This window comes from Aptenodytes patagonicus, chromosome 5 (genome assembly GCF_965638725.1).
Source record: "Aptenodytes patagonicus chromosome 5, bAptPat1.pri.cur, whole genome shotgun sequence".
NCBI classification, from domain to species: domain Eukaryota; kingdom Metazoa; phylum Chordata; class Aves; order Sphenisciformes; family Spheniscidae; genus Aptenodytes; species Aptenodytes patagonicus.
In genome coordinates, this window is record NC_134953.1 from 70867370 (window position 1) to 70890473 (window position 23104).

Here is a 23104-nt window from a genome sequence, read left to right on the forward strand (position 1 = left end):
CCTGCTCCCGCGGCGGGGGAAGGCCTGAGCTCAGGGTTTCCACCTCCTTGGGACAGAGCCGGGCGCCCCCGGGGCTGCCCGAATTGCCCCGCCGCCCCCTCCAGAAGGGCCCGGCGAAGGGACGCTGGGGCTGGGGGGGGGGGAGGGGGCAGATGCCGCGTCCCCGGGCGCATTCGGAGACCCCCGGTCGCCCCGCACAGCGCGGGGGGCAGCAGCGACCCCAGCGAGGGCGACGCCGTCGGGACCGGGCAGGGCGACCGCCCCGGCGCTGGAAGGTGGCCGGGCCCCTGGCCGGGGGCGGCGGGCGAGGAGGGAGGGCGGGAGGCCGGGAGGGAAGGCGGAGGGAGGGCGGGAGGCGGGCGGCGCCGGGCGGGCGGGGGGGCGGCGGTGGCGGGACGGGCGGCGGCGGCGGCCGGCGGGGCACCGCGCTGCGCCGCCGCGCCTCTCCCCGGCGCCGCGGAGCGAAGCGGAGGTGAGCGGCGGAGGGCCGGGACCGGAGCGGGGAAGGAGCGGTGCGCGCCGGCGGGGCTGGGCGGTGGGAGCCCCGCGGGTTGCGAAGGCACGGGGACGCGGCGCGGAGCCGGGCGGGTCGGGGCCGGTGCCGGCAGCGGCCGGCGGCACTCGTGCCCGGCGTGGCGGGCTCGCCCCGCCCCCGGCGGCGGCGGCGGCGGCAGCGGCGGGCACTTAAGGGCGGCGCGGGTGGCGAAGGGGCGCTGCGGGGCGGCCTGCGGGAGCGCGGCTGCCTGGGGCGCGCTCCCCCGGTTCCGCCGGTGCTGCCCACGTGCTGGCGCGGCCGCCGCGCCGTGGGGAGGTGGGAAGGGAAGGGAAGGGAAGGGAAGGGAAGGGAAGGGAAGGGAAGGGAAGGGAAGGGAAGGTGCTCCCGCTGAGGAGTTTGTCGGCTGCGCTCCCGTTTAGCAGTTCGGAATGCTAGAAGCACCTTTGGCTCCGGCATGCCCGGTTTCTGATCTAGCTCGGTAACGGAGGGGCTGCACCGCCTCTTTGTGTTGTGCGTTATTAAAGCCTGCTCGCTCTTCTGCACGGGAAGTTTTTTGCCGGCAGGAATGTCCTGAGAGTAGAGATGGGAGATAAAGTGTAAAGTAACTTGCAGAATTGGCCTCTGAGTAAGGGGCCGCTAAAATACAAGTTTGTACTTCAGTGAGGGAGCTACGGAGTTGGAGACTTCAGTGTTGGTTACATTAAAAGCTTTAAAACGTTGAATTGTGAGAGGAGAATTACTTGGAAGATGTTAGGACATTGTTTTGAAAATAAATGCTTAGCAGTGAGAAGAAAAATGGAGTGTGATTATCTTCTCAAAACATTCCAGTTTGAGTATTTCACTTCTGACTGTGGTTGGGCTGATAAATACTTTCATTCTAGGAGTATCTTGCAAAAACATTTGTGTATATATATTATAGTTTAACCACCAGAATGTTTTGTATGGTTTCTCTGGTTATGTGTACAGGAGCATTAGATATTTTATACATTATCTGTATATCTTCTATGTGCAGAGACTATAAAGATACTGTACGCTGTATCTGCATTGTCTAATGCATGCAGGTAATTGTTTTATCCTGTGACTGATGCGCTTAAAATATGATGCCATATCATATCACTCAGAAAACCAGAAAATTAGATTTGTACCACAGACTAGTATTATAGAATTTCTGCTTCAAATGTCATTTGAACAGTGGTATGCCTCTTACAGTGTGTGTTTATTTGTTTTTAATATTGCAGATGCCTTTTGATTGCAAGACTGCTGAAATGTTTTGAGGGCTGCCTCTCCTTTCCTAACCATGAACAGTTCAAAATCACCAGGGCTAGCTGGATTTGGAGTCTTGAAAAACACAACCTGCCACACGGAGAAGAAGATTTCAGTTTTCTTTTCGATAATCTTCATGACGGTGGGAATTTTGTCCAACAGTCTTGCAATAGCAATTCTCATGAAGGCGTATCAGAGATTTAGACAGAAATCGAAAGCCTCCTTTCTGCTTCTTGCTAGTGGTTTGGTCGTCACAGATCTCTTTGGCCACCTCATCAACGGAGCCATTGCAGTGTTTGTGTATGCATCGGATAAAGACTGGATTCGATTCAACCAGTCCAACATTCTTTGCAGTGTTTTTGGCATCTGCATGGTTTTCTTTGGTTTGTGCCCGCTCTTCCTGGGCAGTGTGATGGCTGTTGAACGGTGCATTGGAGTCACTAAGCCAATATTTCACTCTACAAAAATGACTTCTAAACATGTGAAAATGATGTTGACTATGGTATGTCTGTTTGCTGTTATTATAGCTTTGCTGCCTATTCTTAGGTTTAGAGCCTATCAAATTCAAGCATCGAGGACCTGGTGCTTCTATAAAACAGAACATGTTGAGGACTGGGAAGACAGATTTTATCTCTTACTTTTTTCTTGCCTTGGGTTACTGGCCCTTGCTATTTCATTCTTGTGCAATGCTGTCACAGGAATTACCCTTTTAAGAGTCAAATTTAAAAGTCAACAAAGACAAGGCAGATCTCATCATTTTGAAATGATCATTCAGCTCTTGGCTATAATGTGTGTTTCTTGCATTTGCTGGAGTCCATTCCTGGTAAGAGCCTAATGTGTTTGCCAATTTTTAATGCACATCACTGTATAAAAGTTATACTTTTTTATTTCCAGGTTTTAAAGCGCTTTAGCTGTGGTAACAACTCCATTCACTCTTCAAGGTATTAATTTTACGGCATATTGCCCATAATGTATGTACCTGTGCATCTATAACAAAAATGGTAATTACTCTCCACTTCTGATCATAAGCAAAATAGATTGAGTAAGCAAAATGTATAGGGAGTGTGAGGACTTCATTTCCAGTGCTGTGAAGCAGACAGTGGTAGCAGAATGGTGGCTAGAATAAATCAGAGCAAATACTGAGCTTGTCCAAAAATTCAGTGCAATCTTGGAGTGGCAAGTCTGTTTAGTCTGTACTGTGGTTCATATCATTTTTTATTTATGGTAGTCTGTTTGTTGTTGTTATTATGGTTTGCTGCCACTTCTGAACTGTGTTACGGAAGATAACAGTTAAGAACGTAAAAATCCTCTACTCCATTAGCAAGGTATTAAGGGCTTTGCTTTAGAGTCATGTTAAAAACCAGTGGTTGGCAGTGGGTTAAAATAAAAATTTGGTTTAGACCTGACCAAACTGGGCTTGTAATCCGGACAGATGACTAGCAAAGCTGCTCTGTGCAGTCAGTGCACTTTCTCAGCTGTCCCGGCTGTGACTTAGGACTGCTTGCTGGTAACTGCTGTGACTCTTCCAGAGCAGTAAGTGTTGCTCATGTTAGTGTGTGCTCTAGCAGGGTCAGAGAAAGCGGGAAAGAATTTGATGGCTCCTGTTGTATGATGACATTATAAAGCTGATATTAACTGTGACTCTTTTTACTGCAGTAAACCTGACTGAAGAAAATTTATTTTTTTCCTGGGGTGAGAGAGGTTAAGTCACAAGTAATATGAAATCTTAATTTGTTTCCTAGAAACAAGGTCCCGTAGTTTTCCAGTAATGTGAATGAGGAGCAATTTTGGTTTGAGCTTACAAATATAGAAATTTAAATCTGAGATCTGAATCAGATTCAGCTACATCTCATCTACTCACTGCCTACGATATAGCATGGAGTTACCTGAACTAGTTCTGAATTAGATACTGATATTAGCCTAGCTGCAGCAGTTGGGTATATCTGGCAGGTAGCATTTAATTAATCCAGTATCGCAGACTGGAGAGAGTCTGGATATAAATCTCTGCATCACTGAAATGCACAAAACTCTTTCATTTTTGTTCAACACACACAGAATTTTCCCCTCCTTCTCTACTGATTTTTCTAGACTTGCTCTACAGCGTAGTTTAAATTCATGTTGGCTTTTGTCAGTGTCCCGGTTATGGTGTATAGAGCATAAACAAAGTTGTCAGAACAGTACAGCAAGCTCTTGTAGTGAACTTACTTCCAGACACCTCCTGAAATTTGTCTGGCGCAAGCCACAGAGTGGTTTTCAAGAAAAGCAACTCAAATGATGGCTTTACTTATCATGAAAAAACAGTACATTATCCTCTGGTGACGTTTATTTTCAGATAAAATAACTGTCCTTAAAGGTTGGCATTAATTTGATTTTTAAAAAGCCCTTGGATATCAAAAGAGCTATAGACTTTTTTAATGCAAAAGGGATACTTCATTTATTCAACATATGAAGGAACACTACGTTGCAACTACTGTGGTTGTTTTTTCAGTGTTGGTAATTTTGTTTTGCCTTTCAATTTTTATTAATTATAAAAACATAATCTTTAAAATCTTGACAATCTTCAATGAAATCACAACACTACTTTTGTTAAAGTATTTAATTTCATCTAAGTTGTAGTTGACAATGAATTATTATTCCAGCAGCAAATTTTTTTCCAGAGCCTTTTCAGAGTTTGGTGTTTTCATCAGCTGGTGCTATAGACCAGTCAATGACTTCTTGCTTAATTTTGTTCTTGGTAGTTTTGGGGACTGTGTTGCAGAGGGAGGTGATACATAAGCAATTCTGGTTCATTGGGCGGCAAATCTGCCGGTGCTCTCTGTGTGTTCTGGGCTCGCGACGCTTTGCTTCTGGATCTCTTTTGAAATGAGATGAGCCAAGCTACCACCAAAATTAGCCTGGCAGTATGGAAGACAGTTCTGCAATATGGACAAATTTATGTTAGAAACAAGAAGTTAAAAAAAAAAAGTTAGTGAAGGTAGGATTTAGTTCTTGAAACAAAGTTGCAAGGAAGTGAACAATTAGTGTTTTAGCCAGAGACTTCCATAGTCTGGAAAATGCGAAGGACGGGGTCCTTGGTAGATACTACCTTTCTTAGCTGTTAGGATTGTAGAGTTGTCATCAAAGTTAATTCTCTGAATTACCAACTCTTTGTTTTGATAGCATTGTATTCACTGAATACAAACAGCATTATAAGCGCAGCGTTAATTTAGCAAGCTTTATTGGACTGCAGTGGAGCATATAGATTCAGTGTAATAAAGCTTTGCCAGGAATGTACTGCTAAAGTGCTACAGTAAAGAGATCCAGGGTTTATCAAAGCGTATGATTTACGAAGAATTGCTGATCCAAATCTACTTGTCTGATTTATCTGAAACCTCTCAGGGCTTTTAATTTGTGAAATGAATTGTTTAGATTCTGTAATTTAATCAGCATATACCAAAATATGTATTTCTTGAAATAAATATGAGCAGGTGTTCATAGGTGAAATTATTTGGCAAAGTAGCTAAATACATGCTTGTTTTGCATTCATTTGCTTTTTAAATTTTTTCTCAAAGCAAAATCTAGAAGTCAGTGTCAATCCTTGAATTGCGAATTTTACCCATGTTCTCTATCCTCAAGGAGTATACAGAATAAAATGTTATGTGAGAGTGAATTGCCTCTATATAAACCGAAGCAATTATAAACCAAACCAACCTTTGGAATAGAAAGCGGAGGAAGGCGATGCAGTTTATGCCACATGTGGTTTGTAGATACAAGAGTTTAGATTTGTTTGGTGTGATTCACCATCTGATGGGGGGTTTGCTTTGTTTATTTTTCTTCTGCTTTTAATCATCTGGTGTTACGTCGATTGTCATATGTGCATGGCTACTAAAATCAAGTCTATCCAATACTGTAATCCAACTGCAGATTTTATCTGCAGGTTTTATCATCACTATTAGATTTTAATTTTTTTTTTCCAAGTGAAGTTATATATTCAGTCACTGTCCTGTGCTAAAATCACTTTTAGATGAAAGTAAAGGCACAAGACCCTGGATTGTCCTTTATGGTGTCTGGTGTGGAACTGAACTTGACTTCTGTACCTGCTCAGTGGTAGTGAACTTGTTTTGGTGCCTTTTTATATCTGTATGTATCTATATCTAACATTTAATGTTATATATAATAATATATAATGCTATAGTCAATCACCACCTCTATTTTAAGACTCCTGGAGATCTGGAGCGTTTTTCAGGAGCAGAGCCCATGGCATGGCTCATGTGGAGCTCTGCTTGGGGCTGTTGGACAGGGACTTCCTTCTCACTTCTTCCTTCTGATTTCTTTCCTGAAGCTCCATCTCATTTGTTCCTCAAAAATGAGCAGCTTTTTCAAGTTTTCTGCCACTGTGTGGGAATCTTTCCTTAATGGAGTACCAGAATGAGGGGTGCTCGCTGCTTCTTCCCTTGTGGGGGAACATTTATCTCCTTTTGAGGAGTTGAGAGCGGGAGGGAAATCACAAAAAAAGGAACAAGTGAAATTCATGAGTTTTCCAATAATCTATGTAGTCAATGATTTGCAGAGGCATATGTGTTCTAGGTCCAAATAATTTTGCTTTGTGATGGGTAATTCCAGGCAAATATGTTCCGAAGATAGTTAACATCAACTTCTCTGCATAGTAAGTAATCTTTTTTCACCCTTGCTAGAATCTTAGCCCTTTGCTAGGGATATGTGAATTTTGTTGGATAAATTTGGTCCCTAGGGGTTGGATTCCCAAAGCAAATAGTTGGGCTGGAGCATTTTGTGACAAGCATCTCTGATGAAATAGATTGTTATATAAAGCTGTTTTTTGGCTGTGACTTGATGTCTGGCCTCTCATGAAACAGCTTGTTTTTGGAGCTGTGTTCGTATGAGCAGATTTTGACTTCAGTACATCAAATTCTGTGGGGCTCAAGGGATAAAAACATTTCAAATTTTGTTTTTGGAGTAGCAAAATGAACTGCCTGTAATTATGGGCAGGAGGGGTTTATTTCAGAGTGAATTTATCTACAGGAACAAATTATGATATGGAGAAATGTATAATCTTTTTCATGTGTGGAACACAGTCTTAGACTGAGAAAAATACTTTTACATTTAAATTATTCTTGCTAAGATCTTTTTCCATACAATTATCTGATTACTTTCATTCTAGTTTTACCTCGCCTCTAATGCAGAAAATAGCTGCTCCTTCTGTTTTTTTTTTTTTAAAATATCTCAGCTATTTATTTCATATGATTAAATCAGCTCTTATTCCGTTGCTTTTTTTACCGCCTAGATTAATTTCTAGCAGGCTCTTCTCATGTCATCTCTTCCCTTTCCAATTTGCTATGCTGATTGTGTCTCTCTGAACTCGCTCTGACTTCTTCTTGTCCTCAGATTGTCTCATGCAGCGAGGCTTGATGGTTGGTTTTCGTGCACCTAGGGCTGCATTTAGCTTACTATTTGCTGAATCACTCCGACCTAGAAGCTGCCGGAGCTGGTCTGAGTGGTTCTTTCAATGAATATGCTGCCGGAGGAGGCGAGAAGGGCAGTGCTGCGCTAACAGGGATGCTCTTGGTGGAATACCCTTACCCCAGCCCACCCCACCCTGGTTGCTCCACCAGGTATTTTGGGTGCTGAGACAGGCTCCTGGTTAGTATGTGCTGAAGGAGGTCAGTGGGTTGCAGGTTTTACACTAACTAGATTCTAGGCCATGTGGTTGCATACGGTATAAGGTACTTTGTTGTACAAGGCAGTCCTCTGTGCATCTCATTTTAGTATTTTTGTATGTGTAGTCATGTATATACTTGCACAGTGACACTTTGCCAGGAGTTCACACCCCTGTTACCCTTGAAGCATCTTCCTCCATTCCTGTTTTCTGTATTCTTTAACAAGCTGGCAGTTTAAATTTCTGTTATACTACCTTATGCTTATATGTGCAATGGGCATCATTTATACGAGCTCATTGCTTTATTAATGTTGTTTGTATGCCTTCAAAAATTGCTGGTTGTATTGTCCCTACAACAAAACAGTTACTTAAAAATTTGTCCCTTCTGTTGCACTCTCTGGCTGGTGATTTTCATAATTGAAAAACGCAGCTGAGGAGAAGCAGAGACAAGATGTCCCAAGAAGCAGGTCCACACTTCGCCGGTGAGGCCCTTGTCGCCATGTACAGTACAGCCACCCCAGAGCTCGTGAGTGGCTGCTCTGCAGAAGTGTATTCTCTTACAGAGCCACTGGCAAAACACCTTGTTTGTCAAAGCTGCAGCCTCCGTGAGCTCGTTGTGCCTGCACAGGCACTGTCAACAAGGAGAGTGATCTTTTCTTTTGAAAAAGAATAAATTAGACTTTCAATTTCCAGTCATCCGTTTCTGAAGAGTGAGGGAAATACTCTTAAACATGTTTAGCTAACCTTGCAGCTTTGAATGCCATTATAAAAGTTACTTTCACAGGGGAAAAACACACTTTGTCTGTCTTTTTCAAGATTCAGATTTTTAAGAAGATAATCAGTGATAATTACTATGTTTGTGCTGGCTTTTGTCATTGAATTCTTGTCATGTTTTGCTCGAACGGTTGTCTGTTGACACCATACAAAAACAGGACATGCTGTCAGAGTAAAGAAGATGTGGTTCGAGGTGGGTCTGGGCTACACTACTGCAGCATGCTGATGGGCACAGGAGAGGTGACCTGCTGCAGGACCTCCACAGGAATACCCATTGGACGTTGTCAATGCATCTCTTGGGCTGGGTGCAAGCCCACCTCAGGAGCCCACTTCTGCCACAATGGTTTTAATAAATGAACCAGTTTCACAGGGAAAAGAAAAAAGCTTTTTTCTAGCAGAAGGCCTGCTAGATACGCCTATTTATCTATAGTCTGAAGCATCAATACCATAACGGTTATTGTCAATGGTAGGGTGTTAATTCTCTTCTAGGCCTTGCTGTGTTGGAAGAGGTCAGATCAAGAGCGGCTGTTTGACTGAATAAAAAGCTCCCCGAGTTCCTCTGGAAAGAAAAAAAAGTCTCATATCGGTTTCCTTGTCTTTCAAGCTACACTAGAAAAAGGGTTCTCGCTCTCCCTCATATCATGGCCTTTTAATTGCTTGCTGAGTTTCTCAATACATCCTTTAACACTGTGCAAATTCAATTACTATTCCTGCTTGAGTTCCTCTGAATGAGCTTCTGATACGCAAGATTAAATCACTGAAATGTTAGTGTCATTCCTAATATTATGGCCCAAAAGATGTTTGGGAATAAATTGCTGATTTTAGGGGTTAAGATGAAAGAGAACACTCATTTTGATGAAATTTTTGTTAGTCTCAAGACAGAAGTGTCTTTTTAGCTTAGTTTCCTGTGGAATAAGGTTTAAGCAGCAACTCAGACAATTCGAGCGTGCTTTTGTATGTCGTCATGAAAATACTCCATGGAAAGAAATTGTAGGTTTTTGCAGAGAGAGAATAACAAAGCTTAACACAATGCATTTAAAAATTCAATCCACCTATTCAGATGTGTTTCTATGATACTAGAAACCCTTGGATAAGATGTTCATGCCTTTTATTAGTGTTGGTTGTAGAGATCTTCCTTTTATTTTGGATTCTTAAGAGGCACAGCTGGCAAATTTCCACCAGGTTAGATGAGAAATGGAATGAGCATCATTTTAGAGTATACCCACCTAAAATGATACTGAATTTCAAAGGTACTGTTTCAGTGTTCAGAATTGGTCTGTTCCTATTTTCATCTTTTACAGTTTGTAGAGATCTTACGGGCCTTAGCCTTTCTGAGAAATACGAATAATTAAAAAAAAAATGTTTTTAAGCGTGGGCCGGGGCGTAGTTTATCATAGAGTGTTTAGAAACTCTATATTAATTGTGGCTATATTTGTAATTCAAGTGTTTACCTCCCTCTCACAGAAGTCAGGGAGTTGAGCAGCTGAGATACTCTCTCAACAGGAAAGAAGTTCTGGAGAAGAAATGGATAGTGGTTGGTGTACTGTCCTGCAGTAATGGTATGAACCAGGGAAGGAAGAAGAGCTGAGATTGACAGACTGTCCTTTATCAGAGGCTTTTGGAGAGGCATAATTATAGTTTCTGTTATCTATGTTTACTTGTGCTGTTTGGAAAAACTTACATAAAGCCTTTTTCTGAAAATGCAGTGCCATCAGAATGCAGTGAGGTTGGTTTTGGAGAGAAAAAGTAGGGAAGGCAGGTTTCCAGTCATGTGAGAACATTGCATTTTCAAAACAACGTGGTCCTATTTTTCTTTCAAAATTGCTTGCTGCTTGCTTTTTACATTTATATGTACAGAATTAGACCATAAAGATCTATACATTGAAACACAGTATTTAATTCCAAATAGATGTCAGTGACTTTCACAGAAAATTTTAATTTTTTTCCATTTTGAAGTTGCCATCTCAAAAAATCAAATTCTGAAATCTTCAGCCATATAAATTTCCATTCACAACCTCCCCTTATTTATTCAGTTGGTAAAGTTTTTCGATTCTGTGCCTGCTATAAAAAAGTAAGTCAATGTGATACACATTCCAATTTTGTTTGATAAAAGTGGATTCTTCCTATTTCCTAGATATTACACTTATTCAGGCCTTTCTTGCTTGAAAATATCATACACGGCATAGCCATTTTTGGAAAATGCCATACATGGCATAACCATTTTTGGATGGTTATTTTAGGAAAGCTCTTTTTCCTGACTGTCGAAAGTCTTTAAATGGTAAACTTGTTGCTGAAAAGTCTCTGGGACAAATACGCTCACATGGAACAGCTCCAGAAACTCCTCCATCCTCACCAGGTTTAACATGACAGACATCAGTGTGTGATATACATTCATATATTCTGTGAGATGTTTATTATGTTGGTACGGTGTTAGTTCACAATCTTAAGTTTTGCATGGTGATTATAAATGCTTTCTAGCAGAAGTTACTTGTCTCAATAGCAGTGTAGAATCAGTTCATGTCTGAGAGCATGCATTATTTGGATCCTCTTCTGGGAAATATGCTGTTTAGATTTAAAACAGAGCAATAATTCTTACCTCACGTGCTTTTAAGGCTTAGATTTGGCATTAAAATAGTCAGAAATTGCTGAACTGCAGTTCGGGTTACAAGCTCCCCGAGGAAGGAAGGTGCCTGTTTACTGTGTGCGTGCACAGTGCCTAGCAGAACAGGAGCACGATCCCATCATGAGTTCTGCGTATGTGCTTTTAGGAATAGTAACGGTCAGGTAGCAGAACGTTGCAGAAAGGGTTTACACCAGGAGTTACAGTGAAGTTTTAGTAATTGCGATTCATTCTTTCGGATTCATTCTCATGTTGGATGAGGCGAAATAGCTGAGGCGTTGAATGAACCTGAGCCGCGTTGTAGGTAATATACTGTCTCTTGCTGAAGGATTGCTCTTACCTGCTGCAGACAGAGCAGAGAGTGGAGAGCACCTCATAAGCTCTTTCTTAGCAACTCTTTTTAATGATCCGTGTGAAGACCTTACTCAGAGATGCGTGCCGAAGTGTGGGTGTGAATGGCAGCGGAGTTGTGTTTCTGCATGATTTCCTGAAGAAGCCTGAAGATGGGCCTTTGTGTAAGGGATGTCCTGAACTGAGGTTTTTTTTAAAGAAAATTAGGCCTCAATACTAAACTTGCAGAAACCAAAGATTACTTTGTCATTGGAGAAATGGAAGTTAATGACCGATCTCCAGCTGGTCCCCTACTTGCTGTCTCAGACCCGTGTGCTGCCAGCTGCCTCAGGTGGCTTGAACCCTGCGTAAGCTGGCCGTGCATGGGCTGCACGGCCACCCCACAGTTATGGGAGTGAGGGAGGATGTAAAGGATGTGGTGAGTCTGCCTGTGAGCAACCGCGTCACCCATGTAATGACCAACATCAGGAGGTGAGGATGTGGGGAGGAAGACTGCGCTGGCGGGGATGTGGCCAGCTGCATTCCCCTCTGCCTCACTGCATGGAAAGGTGTTAAAACAGAAGGTGAAGCAGGAAGGATGTGAGGATCCATGTGAGTGACAGCAATTTGTTTTAGGATTTACAGTTCATTAGTGAGTTGGAAATAAAATTGAATCCACTTTTTACCAGGAGCGTGGGTTTGCAGAAGTAGTAAGAAATAAATCACTCTTAAATGGAGATTTGATTTTTCTCTTTCCTCCTCCACCTAAAAGATGGTCCAGCTGCACAGCAGTGCCTTTTAATTTACTTGCCAATATTAAAGAAAAAGAAATGCAAATTATATATTCCAACTTGGTAAATAAATTCATTAGCCCTGATATTTTCATTCATAGCTTTTTAGTGTACTTCTCCAGAATGATATATAGAATAAGTCACTTTAACAAAAGTGATTTTTTTTAAAATAACATGAAAGGAACACATCTCATCTTCCTTTGCCTCCAGCCAGATGTGCAAATCCTGCAAATCAGATAGCACCAAGTCATTAGGTAACTAGTACTCCAGTCCATCTTTAAAAAGATCTCATTTTCCTCCACTGTGTATGTTGCATACATGGTAAACATAAACATATGTAAATATAATTACAAATTAACATTTTTTTCTTTTCTTCTTTTTCCCCCTACATCCATGTAATAAATGCCGTAATTTCTCAGACTATTAAACTGAAGGTCTGACTCCATTGATAGACAATAGAGTAGATTCTTTACTTTTTTAGACCTGTTGTTACTTGAGGTCTTGCAGGCTCGGTCACACATCAAAGCCATCTGCATTCCTGGATTCTGGAAGAGGTGAAAAGGACACTATATAGCATGACTAACTCACTGTGAAATTCTTCTCCCTTCTTTTAACACTTCTAATATGTATGGATATCTCTGGGTTCAGTGGTATTTGCCCTGAAAGCCTGCATGTATGTGCCATTCCTCTGAAATCAGGGAGTGACCTCTCCAAGGAACCCTTAGAGAATTCAGCCTAATTCTTGGCTTCTTAAACAAAAGTAACAAATCTGAGATAATTAAAAAAATGGCCAGGTAAGAACTGGCAGATCCTGCATTCCCTATAGAAGAACATTTTCTTGCTCTCAAAGACGTAAGTGGAAGATTTGCCTCTGGTTGCTGAATCTATATTGTCTCTCTCCTCAGACATGTAAATACAGTGGAGGATGACTTCAGTAATGAAGCAGCATGAACGTGGTGATGTTTGAAAAGACAGTTCACTTCTAAGCTGTTGATTTGATCCTGTGCATAACAGTAATTAAATGCTGAATTAATTCTATAATTATGGACCTTTGCAGCTCCTTTTTCCTCCGGGTTGTCTGTATATTGTTTCTTTTTTTCTGTATTCAGACGGTTCTCTTCCTCCCCAGTATTATGTGTTATTTGTGATACTTTCTTTGGGTATTTGTAGGGTATTAGTGAGAGAAGTTCTGTTGCTCTTAAATCAATGAGAATATTTATTTAACCAATAAAAATGTGATTGTTTTCCAAATGAGTGTGAAAACCTGAAAAGGCAAAGCAATAAAAGAGAAGTAATAGGCCATTTCCAGGGTTTGACGCTTTACCCGACTGACCCTAAGGAAAGAATAAATGGATCCTGAATATGTATAGTCTTTACATCCCTAAATACTTACTTATTTGTTTTGTTTGTGTTTCTCAGGATGGTCCTTATTATGCAGTATTAGAAATACTCTATTGTTTTCTGGTCCCAAGAGGTCTAGCAGTTGTCCTGTAAAGCTTCTCTCAGCATTGCTGGATAAAGAATATTTTAATTTTATCTGTAAAATTAATTTTTTTGTACAAGAGGTTTTTGTTATAGGCCTTGTTGTTAGGCAGCAATACATTCCTCGCTCTATGGAAGCAGGCTTTCTTGTGACTTTAAAACATGTAGCTCAGGAAACAGGTTGTTTATTTGACTTTGGTACGGACACTATGTCTTTTCATTTTGAAGCGAGTCATCTACTGTTTTCAATGCTAAAATCTTCTCTATCCATATCCATTCTGCTTTGCTTTCAAATGAGTTAATCAATTAAGCTGTGAGAGGAATTACATTGCCAGCTAGTTGAACCAAAGTATTTCTAATTTTGAGGGGGAGGATAGGAAAGAAGGAAAAAAGGCTGTCAATCCAAGATAGAAATATCTGGATTCTTTTGGAGAAACAAAGAGAGGTGACCTGGAATGCTTCATTCAAGCCCAACCTGAATTTATGTTACTGCAAAACAGATGCAAATAGGTAGTGTCTAAGGGGAAAGTTGACAGAAAAGAAAAGCTTCGCTTTCAGTTAATGTTTGCGAGTTTATGCACACAAAAATATCCTTCTGTTTATGAGGCTTACTTCATAATTGCATTACTGCCTTATATAGAGCATGATAATGCCAAAGGCAGTTAATAAAATATGAATAGTGAGTATAAAGTTGTGGCATTTTACATTTTTTTTCAGTAATTTTGACAAATTCTTGCATATATAAAAACCTCATTTCAAATGATGTTTCCAAATGTTTGTTCAGAAAGTGTATTGCCATCCATAAATACTTTGCATCAAGCTGTAAAAACACAGATGGTGAAAATGTCGCACTTGCCTCTAATGGCACAGTAATGGAGTGCAATAGACTGTGAGTCCTCTGCAGACCTGAGCCTGCATGAGGAGAGCAGAAAGCCCAGAAGAACTGAACGGCCTCAGCGAGGAGGGATCATACGGCAAGGTCAGACAGAGCTGAGCTGCTGGGTAGGAAACACCCGCACAGCCTTACTTTAACGTCATGGCTGCAGCGTCTCATATATGCTGCTATACTGCAGTCTTTTCTTTGGCGTTCAGTTGATGTGAGATCTGCCCTACCAATTCAGAGGGGTGCTTGGACATACCGTTTCAAGGCTTTGGCCTTGCCAACGTGAGAAGAGGCACGTGTATCCTGAACAGTACCATGTTCATGAAGCGGTATCATTGGCCGGTGAGAAATTGCCTGATCACAGAATCCACTGTGTCTGAGAAGGAATATTAGAAACTATTTTCATTGACTTCATGCAAAATGTTGTGTTTCCTGTTTTCTTCATACTTTTTTGACTTCTATCACAGCCAGTAGTGCTTTGGGAACACCTCTGACCTCTGAGTGCCTTTAGCTTTACAATACCTCCAAAAGGTTTATGCAGCTCCATTTTAAGGGGGGTAAATATGGAGCACGTGATGGCTAAATAAGCTTCTACAAAATGTTTTTGCAACCTCAGCTACCTCTGGTCATCCAAATCTTTTCTGTCTGTTTCTCATTTGGGTTCTGTGTTTCCCGAGAGAGACTGCGACCCCGATAGGAGAAAGGTCTTTCTCAGACTAGCTGCCTTTAACAGGATAAGTAAACTTGCATGTTTAAGGATGCATATCATGGCAGGCGGTAGTTACCATGCTTGATTTACCTGTTTTGGTCTAGAACTTGATTTCGGGAGGTAGACAGAGATTTTTCCCCAAGTGAATAGTGAGCCAGTGGATCCATTGTTAATTTTTAGCGGCATTATTATTTTTTCACAGAAGTGTACATGGGAGAAAAGGGGACTCCCTTATTTTGCTGCCACTTGTCAAGAGCTGATCCTGAAAAATTTTACGCATGGAAGTATTACGTATCCCCTTAAAAGTATCCTCTGGACTTTAATGTGGAAGAAAACTTGCTAATGCATTTTGTCTTCTCCAATTCCTTTTTAAATACACATTTATAAAATCACTATGCTCAGTTAAAATTTACTTGCTAGGCCAAATGATCATCTGGTGTATAAAAGTTGAAGCTATGATTCATGTTTTTCTTTTAAAAATGGAAAGGAAAATGTTAGGGGAAAAACATGTTGCAGATCTATAACATAAAAAGCATTATGTAGCATAAGTAGCACAGTGTGTGTACTAACATTTTGATGGCAGAAGTGGTGCGCTACGTATTTTTCTTGGAAGCCCTTGCTTTTAAACTGGCTTATATAGCATCACATAAAAAATAAAATGAAGCATACTCAGCTTTGTTGCAACAAATGCTTGGTTTATATACTGCAATATCTGTATAGCAATGATACAGGCAATTTGCTGTCAGTGTTTCTTTTCTAATGGCTGTTCTTAGGAGATATAAAATGGTACATAAAATGTGAAGATAGATACATTTTGATTTCTCTCTCCCCCTCTTCTGCAAATTTTTTTCTTAAATTTTGTGTTTATAGAGTACTACAAAGTATCATCTTCTATCAGCTCTTGCCTGTAGCAGACTGGCTTCTTTGTAGCACATATGAATAATGGAAGTTCCAAAAACTTCTGGAAATTCAAAATAATTATATATTTTTTGTTTCTATGGAGTGGGACATAGAATACCGCCTTGAGTCCTATGTGGTTTAGGAGAAGAGGATATGCACCGCTGGATTCGATATAGGCATCAGTGACAAAATAGAAGTACTCTGCAAATACTGAAAAAAACCATGGACTTTCTGCCATTAATGGAAATTCTCAGAACTGCTTGTAATGAAATCCAAAGGAAGAGGAAGAGGTTTGGGAGGGTCTGCAAGGTTCCCACAGGAAAATGGAGCCTGAAGGCTGAGCTACAGAGGAAGAGAATTTCTGATATTTGTTTACACATAACAAAATTGGCCTGTCTGCTCTGCTTTCCATGTCAATCTCTCAGTGACTGGTTTTTATCCAGTTTCCTGAAGTCAAGGATAGAACCTGGATTTAGAGCCTATGTGCTGAAATGCATCAAAGTAGTATTACAGTTTGTCTTATTTCCTAACTAGCTGTAAAGTCCGCTTCTTGTTTTGACTGGCTCTCCTTGAGTAATAACAGGAATGTGACTTAGCAGCACTGCCATTTAGTGTATTAGTTGTTCTCATGTAACTGAGATCCAATTGGAAGGGAAATTAAAGACATGCTGTTTAGATTTGGAGAGTGGTGTGAAGCTTCGGAGCAATTTTTTTCAGTTTGTTGCACTGAGCTTTGTCCGTAAGGGAAATGGCAATTCTCCGATGCTATCTGCTCGATGCAAAATTGTAGAAGTCAACAATTTCAAAATGTTTTTAAAACTTTTCCATCAGACTTTCTGGATCTTGCAAAGTGAGCTTTAGTTTTAGCGAAGCCTAAAATTGGAAAAAAAGGATGGAGAAGTTTAAGGTGTTGTGTCAAGTCCTTGCTTGACACAAATTTGAATTCTCAGGTCTTTCCTTAAACCAACAAGGACTAATATGAGTCTGAGTAACTTTAGATCTCGCAAGCAGGCAGCCTTGGTTTAAAAAGTCACTTTTACAGTTACATGCTTTTATAGTTACTTTTCTAAAGAAAGTATCACATGGTTACATCATTTTTTTGCAAACCAGGGAGACATACTACAGCTGTGTTCATACAAACATTGTATAACTCAGCAAAATGCCATTTGGATTTTTACATTTCTAAATATGTCAGAAAATGTCATGAGTTACGTTTATTATTTACCAGCTGGGGATTAATTTTTTGAGTCATACTGCTGAATCTGCATGAATATTAAATTCAGTTGTGGAGATCAAAGGCAACTAGACATGATGCAATCGCGTTGCCTCTTCCCGCTTCCCCACTTGTGTATTGCTGGCTACAGAGGACAGAATTCCTCCATCACACTAACCTGATGGACCTACAGGGAAGGAAAAAAAAAAAGTCGGTCTTTGAATTGGTTTCTTGACTTTGAACTAATTATTGAACAGTATTAGTCAAATAAGAAGAAGTGTCCTTTCTGTGCCTACAGAAGAGGTCCTGCTCCCAGAAGTCAGCTTAGCACTGCAGGAAGCGCTGGTTGCAGTTTCTGAGCCGGTGACACGACTTTCTCGCACCTAGAGAGCAAATACAGACTGTCTGCATGTTTTGCGTCAATGAAATTAAACAGCTGGTAGCTTATTAGGCCTTTTTATAGTTTATGATTTCAAACTGACTTTGGAATAGTATTTTAAGAATTTAAATTAAAAAATTGTCCATGAAAATGTGATAAAAATAATAATTTATATTGGCCTCACTCCATTCTACCCCTCTTCAGCTGGAGTTGAGAGTCTTGCTCTAGAAAGCATCAGATGACTTTAGAAAGGCTCCAGTAGCCAGGACATGGTCTCCTGTCTGTCCTCTCTTTGCATGCAGTTGGCTTCAGCTGCCTGCAGTCTTCTTGCGTGTTTTCTCAGAAGATGTGGAAGAGCTGCCAGGACAGTGCAGGCTTTTTGGAGGAGTGAGAAGTTATCTCACTTCATACCCAGAGACAATGTGATGGTAACATGTCTGTCACTACCACTGCTCCGCCACAAGTGTTTTGGGATAAAAATGCTCATGCTTGGGGTTGGAGGGAGATTCTCTGTCTTAGTCCAGGCCTATATGGAAATCTCGGCCTCTCAGAACTTCAGAAATCTGGGATATCATTTTATGTTGGTTTTAGTGATACAAGAAAGGAAACATTTTTTAATGTCTGCATAACACTACTAAATAATGTAAGTAATATGGCTAGAAAATTCTTATTTTATGGAACAAAATTTGTAGATAATGTAGATTTTATCTTATTATTTCCAATAGAGGGATTCACAGCTGAGTTGATTAAGCATTTAGCTATGTACATAAGCTCTACTTGCTACTTGTGAGTTCAGATATATTATTTTTTGTATGTCCAGTATTCAGAAGAGATATCTTAAATGTTCTGGATGAAGCTTTTCCAAGTATCAGAATCCGTAAAATTATGTATCAAATTTCCTTGTTGTCCTGATTTACTTTATGTAAAGCCATAATCAAAACAGAGGTACTTTACGTTGAGCCAGCAAGTTGAACAGCAAACGAATGGATTCACTTAGAGGTGATTACTACTAAATGGAAAGGAATCTCACAAGTTTGCTAGGTAACGTGAGAAAATAATACAGATTTACAAAATCTGGATGGAGCTACTTTTCCTAGATGGCAACATCTACTGCCTCCTCCTCCAGGCATGAAATTGCATTGGATTTGGCATTTATTAACTTTGCAGTATGCAAGAGAACAACAATAAATGGAATTTTTAAGTACATCAAGAAGCAGATTAGGAAGCTGTATGTCTGTATTAAGTCAAGCATGCGGTATATCAGATAAGGACATTGGTCTATGAGCTTTGTTGTGCTCTGTCATTTGCTGCCCAGTCCTACTTGCATGAGTAAGGAGTATTCCACCTGAGTTTGGCTTGTGGTATTGCGCCTCTAATAAATAAAATGTAGGACTGTCCTGAGAAAACATCTCGTGCAGAAGCCAAAGGAGTTGTCCAAGTTTGGGTGGGCTGCTGATGTCAGAGAAGAATGCGCCCAACGGTTGTGGGGTGAAAAGCAGATTCAGGGAACTGACTTGTGTTTGTGTTGGCTCAGTGCTCAGACATTCCTCCTCCTCCTCGCACCAGTTCCCAGCTGTGCTTCTGCCAGTCTTACCAGCTTCCTTAGGAATGTTCCTATGGGCTCTCTTCGCTGCTCCCATAGATGTCCATACAGAAACGCTTGATCAAATGCTTACTGAAGCAAGTACAGTCTCCTTTTATGCGTTCACTCTGTTCCACTCAAGTTTATACTCGGATGTGGTGATCTGCAAGCTATACATAGGGCCTAGAAATAGAGAGAAGCATTTAAAAAGGAGTAAAATAGATTTGCTGGAATCTTGAGTGGTAGTTTTCTCTCTTCATTCATTATTACTTTTTTAGTTTGTTTTTTTTTTTTTTTTTTTACAATGTCTCTTTGTGAAAATAGGACCCTCTGCACTCGGACAGACTGACCCTACCTCTCATCGCCCAATAAATCAGTGTGCTCATAGCATCAGTTGTAAAATATCCCATTTCTTAGCTAAATAACTGTATCGCTTTAAAGGCTTTGGAACTGAAAGCCTTACAATGTTTCATCTTTCTACCAAAAAAGTCTTCATGTGCTTTTAACATTAATAATGGAGAGAGGTAATTTACTGTCCTCTGGCAGATTCCTGGCTTTGCAGGGTGAGGCTTTCTTCACACAGGAACTCAGGTTACAAAACCTCAGTAGCAGAAAGCTTGTAAAGGAGAGCTCTTCAGGGCAGGAGCCCCAGCAGCGTGTGTTTCACTAGAGCTGGTGTTTCAAAGCCTAGGTTCAGCTCTGCAAAGCGGGGAGGCCAGCCACAACTTACTGGGCTGGTGTAGCCCTTGGGTATCTTCTGCCAGAAGCAGTCCTGCAGAGCTATTCTGAAAGACTAATGCCTCCACCCATGTGAAACCCTTGGCTCCGGCAGTGGTGTTGCTGGTGGAGGTCTGTCCATGTGCAGCACCTCCACAGGTGAATGAAACTCTCTGTGTCTCCATTGGCAAGAGGAGAGGTACCAGTGGCCTTTGTCACTATGATTTAAATTTTCTTAGAAACCTCTAAACCCTCTGGTGTCAGTAAATTGTGTTCTGTTGCAGCTTAAAATGTGTGAATCTTCTTGATGAAATCAAGGTGCTCTATCCCTTATGCAGACTTTAATTTGGAAAATGTGAAAAAATAAATACCTTTCATTAAAATGTTCTGATCTACCAGTGGCCTCTAGCCTTGAAAAAAATCCATCCCTGGAACAGTCTTGGCATGCTTTGTTAGCTCAAATTCTGGATAAGTTTTTATTCCTTGCTCAAATCAATCCCTGGTTTTGGAGGGTATTCTCTGGCTGGTTGCCATCCTCTGCTCAAAGTTCAGCAGAGACGTGTGTACATCCTATGTAAAACATTAGAGGATTTCTACGATGATAAATGTTACATGCCTGAAAGTATTTACTTTGCAATTGGGATGCATTGATGCTGTGAAGTTGTGAAGATTAGAGATAATGTTGAAACGATTTCACCATTTACATGCTCTCTTGGTGTATTTTTTTGATGTATAATTTTAAAATGTTCCATTTTCAGGTGACAATGGCCAGAATTGGGATAAACAAGAGTCATTCAAAGGAGACCTGTGAAACAATACTTTTCGCTCTCCGAATGGCAACGTGGAATCAGATTTTAGATCCCTGGGTGTACATTCTTCTCCGGAAAGCCGTACTTAAAAACCTGTACAAGATCACAAGGGGATGTTGTGGTGTGCACATCATAAACTTACACATGTGGGAACTCAGCTCCATCAAGAATTCTTTGAAGGTTGCAGCAATATCTGAGTCAGCAGTAAGTTCCAAACAAGTAAACCTACAGCCACTCAGCTCTACAGGGCAATAAAGTTAAACACAGTGTACGAAGAGATGATGGAGGCAACACTTATACACGGGCAATACCTTAAAATGAATTCCAAGGCTCAGTGGTTTGGCATTTGTTTTAAATTGTGAGTGGTTTGCTCTTGTTGCTTACCGGTTGATACTGCTACTCCAAAAGATGCACTTGAATGTTTTAATTCCCTTTAGAATACATCCCTTCCAAAACTGGTAGTGGAATGATAAATCATCCTGTATTTCTCCCTTCCAGGTACTAAAGTGAACAGGGTTCCTTATAATACTCCCCACCAAATCCTTTACCTTAGCAGGCTTCTTAAGAACACATGCAAGTGTGAAAGTGATCTCCAAGGTGATTTTTAAAAGGGGTAGATTTTATCTACCAGTGATACCCCCAAATCCTTTGCAGAGTCACTACTTCCTAGGGTAAAGTCCACCATCCTTTCCATAAGGGTATTCTTTGCTTCTAGGCATTGAATTTTCCAGTTGGATATATAAAAGACATTTTGCTTGCGCCCAGCTTATTAAATGATCCAGTTTGCTTGGTCCATTGACTTGACCTCTTAATTATTTACTGTTCCATGAATTTTTGGGAGAGCTGCAAACTTCATTAGTGTAAGCGTTCCTTTCAAATCACTGACAAAACATGAGGTTCCCTGTGGGAACACAGAAGCAGATCAGCTCAGCTTGCTTACAGGTACATTTTCAGATCTATTGGTGAGTTTTTAGTCCTTTCAACAAATTTTCTTGAAACTAACAGGCATAAAGCTGTGGTTAGTCTGTAAAAAGAGTAGTTTTATCCCCCCCCCCCCCCAACTGAAGGAAGTTTCTTGAAGCATTCCCCTAATACATATACTGAAATGTTCATGAGGTGCATCTGCTTCACATGTGTCTCATGAAACATGTGTGTGACCAAATGAGCACGTCTGCAGGGAACTGCACTGGGAGCGTGGTTGTGTTTGTGAACGCAAACTGCACGCTCATTTTTTGCAGGGTCTGTGTCTGAAGAGCTGAGGGCATTCAGTATATTTGAAGGAACCAGAAAGTTTCCAGGACTTTACACAGGAGGCCCTTCACCTTTAATGCTGCTAAAAGAGGCTTTGCTTTTTGTGACTGTACTTTGTTCAGAAGCAAAAATGAGAGTATCAGAGACTTTGTAGCAGAGGGATTGTTTTAAGATAGAAATGTCTAATGTTATTTTTACCTACTTAACTTCAAATAACTACATTAGTGAATTGTTGGTGTATTTGGACAAAGTAGTTAAAAACTGATTCAACAAGAAGACAGTCTGAGGGACCAAAACTATTCACAAACTACAAATTCATGTTGTATGTGAGAATAGTTTAAGTCAGAAAATAAAAAACCAAAAGGTTTAAATATATAAATTTTTTGTTTTAAAAACTATTTCCTTTTTGTTTTAAAAAGGTTGAAAAAGAAATGGGTTAAATAACCCTATAATGAAATAAATGGCTTCGTTTACCCTGAAGAATATCTGTATGTGATTTATTTTCTCAGTCACAGAGCTGATAAACCGTGGGCAGATTTGATGCTGGTATAAGCTCCACACTGTTGCTGTCATGTGGGTTCTGCTGAAGTCTGGAAGTGTTCAGTCAGTGCTCAGTTTGGCTTTTTCATTTCATAGAATGTGATGTCAGTGTATCTGTTGACAATAAATTATTTGTTCTTTATGGAAGATAGTTGTTTTAGCAGCTGCAAGAAAATGTTGGTCCGTAAATTGTTGAGATATTTGATTGGTGAATGAAGCTCATCAGTGTTCCATTTTGTTATGTGAATAAATGTAGCTTGTGTAGTTCATACTGGTTGACTTGTAAAACAAACAAAAGTTTATATGTATATGTGATTTCTTATATTTTGTGTACTAATACATATTGAATGTAAATTGCAAAGCCTCATTAAAGTTATCAAACTGTATCTTGAGTTCTGATATTTTTGTGTAACAAAATAGATCTGAAGTTGTTAAAAATAATCATAGAATCATAGAATCATTTAGGTTGGAAACGACCTTTAAGATCAAGTCCAACCGTTAACCTAGCACTGCCAAGTCCACCACTCAACCATGTCCCTAAGCACCGCATCTACACCTCTTTTAAATACCTCCAGGGATGGGGACTCAACCACTTCCCTGGGCAGCCTGTTCCAATGCTTGACAACCCTTTCGGGGAAGAAATTTTTCCTAATATCCAATCTAAACCTCCCCTGGTGCAACTTGAGGCCGTTTCCTCTGTCCTGTCGCTTGT

At 40.6% G+C, this 23104-nt stretch overlaps 1 protein-coding gene across 4 annotated transcripts; it reads left to right on the forward strand.

Annotated features, from left to right (window-relative positions):
- Positions 1-427: 427 nt before the first annotated feature.
- Positions 428-22771, forward strand: PTGFR (prostaglandin F receptor). 4 transcript variants are annotated; one of them, XM_076340454.1, is made up of 3 exons: positions 428-472; positions 1735-2582; positions 20551-22771. In XM_076340454.1, the coding sequence occupies exons 2-3, from the start codon at positions 1794-1796 to the stop codon at positions 20854-20856; spliced, it is 1095 nt and encodes a 364-aa protein (XP_076196569.1). In that variant the 5' UTR covers positions 428-472; positions 1735-1793; the 3' UTR covers positions 20857-22771. The 4 variants fall into 4 exon arrangements, with proteins under 4 accessions (XP_076196569.1, XP_076196573.1, XP_076196571.1 ...); XM_076340458.1 differs by having other exon boundaries at positions 1735-2261; XM_076340456.1 differs by lacking the exon at positions 428-472 and adding an exon at positions 742-811.
- Positions 22772-23104: the final 333 nt, after the last annotated feature.

What these genes read in the sequence shown, in the direction of transcription:
- PTGFR (XM_076340454.1), top strand. Translation starts at nt 1,794, where the DNA reads ATGAACAGTTCAAAATCACCAGGGCTAGCTGGATTTGGAGTCTTGAAA. An exon ending in TTTGCTGGAGTCCATTCCTG is followed by an intron (nt 2,583 to 20,550) that starts GTAAGAGCCTAA and finishes TTCCATTTTCAG; the next exon opens with GTGACAATGGCCAGAATTGG.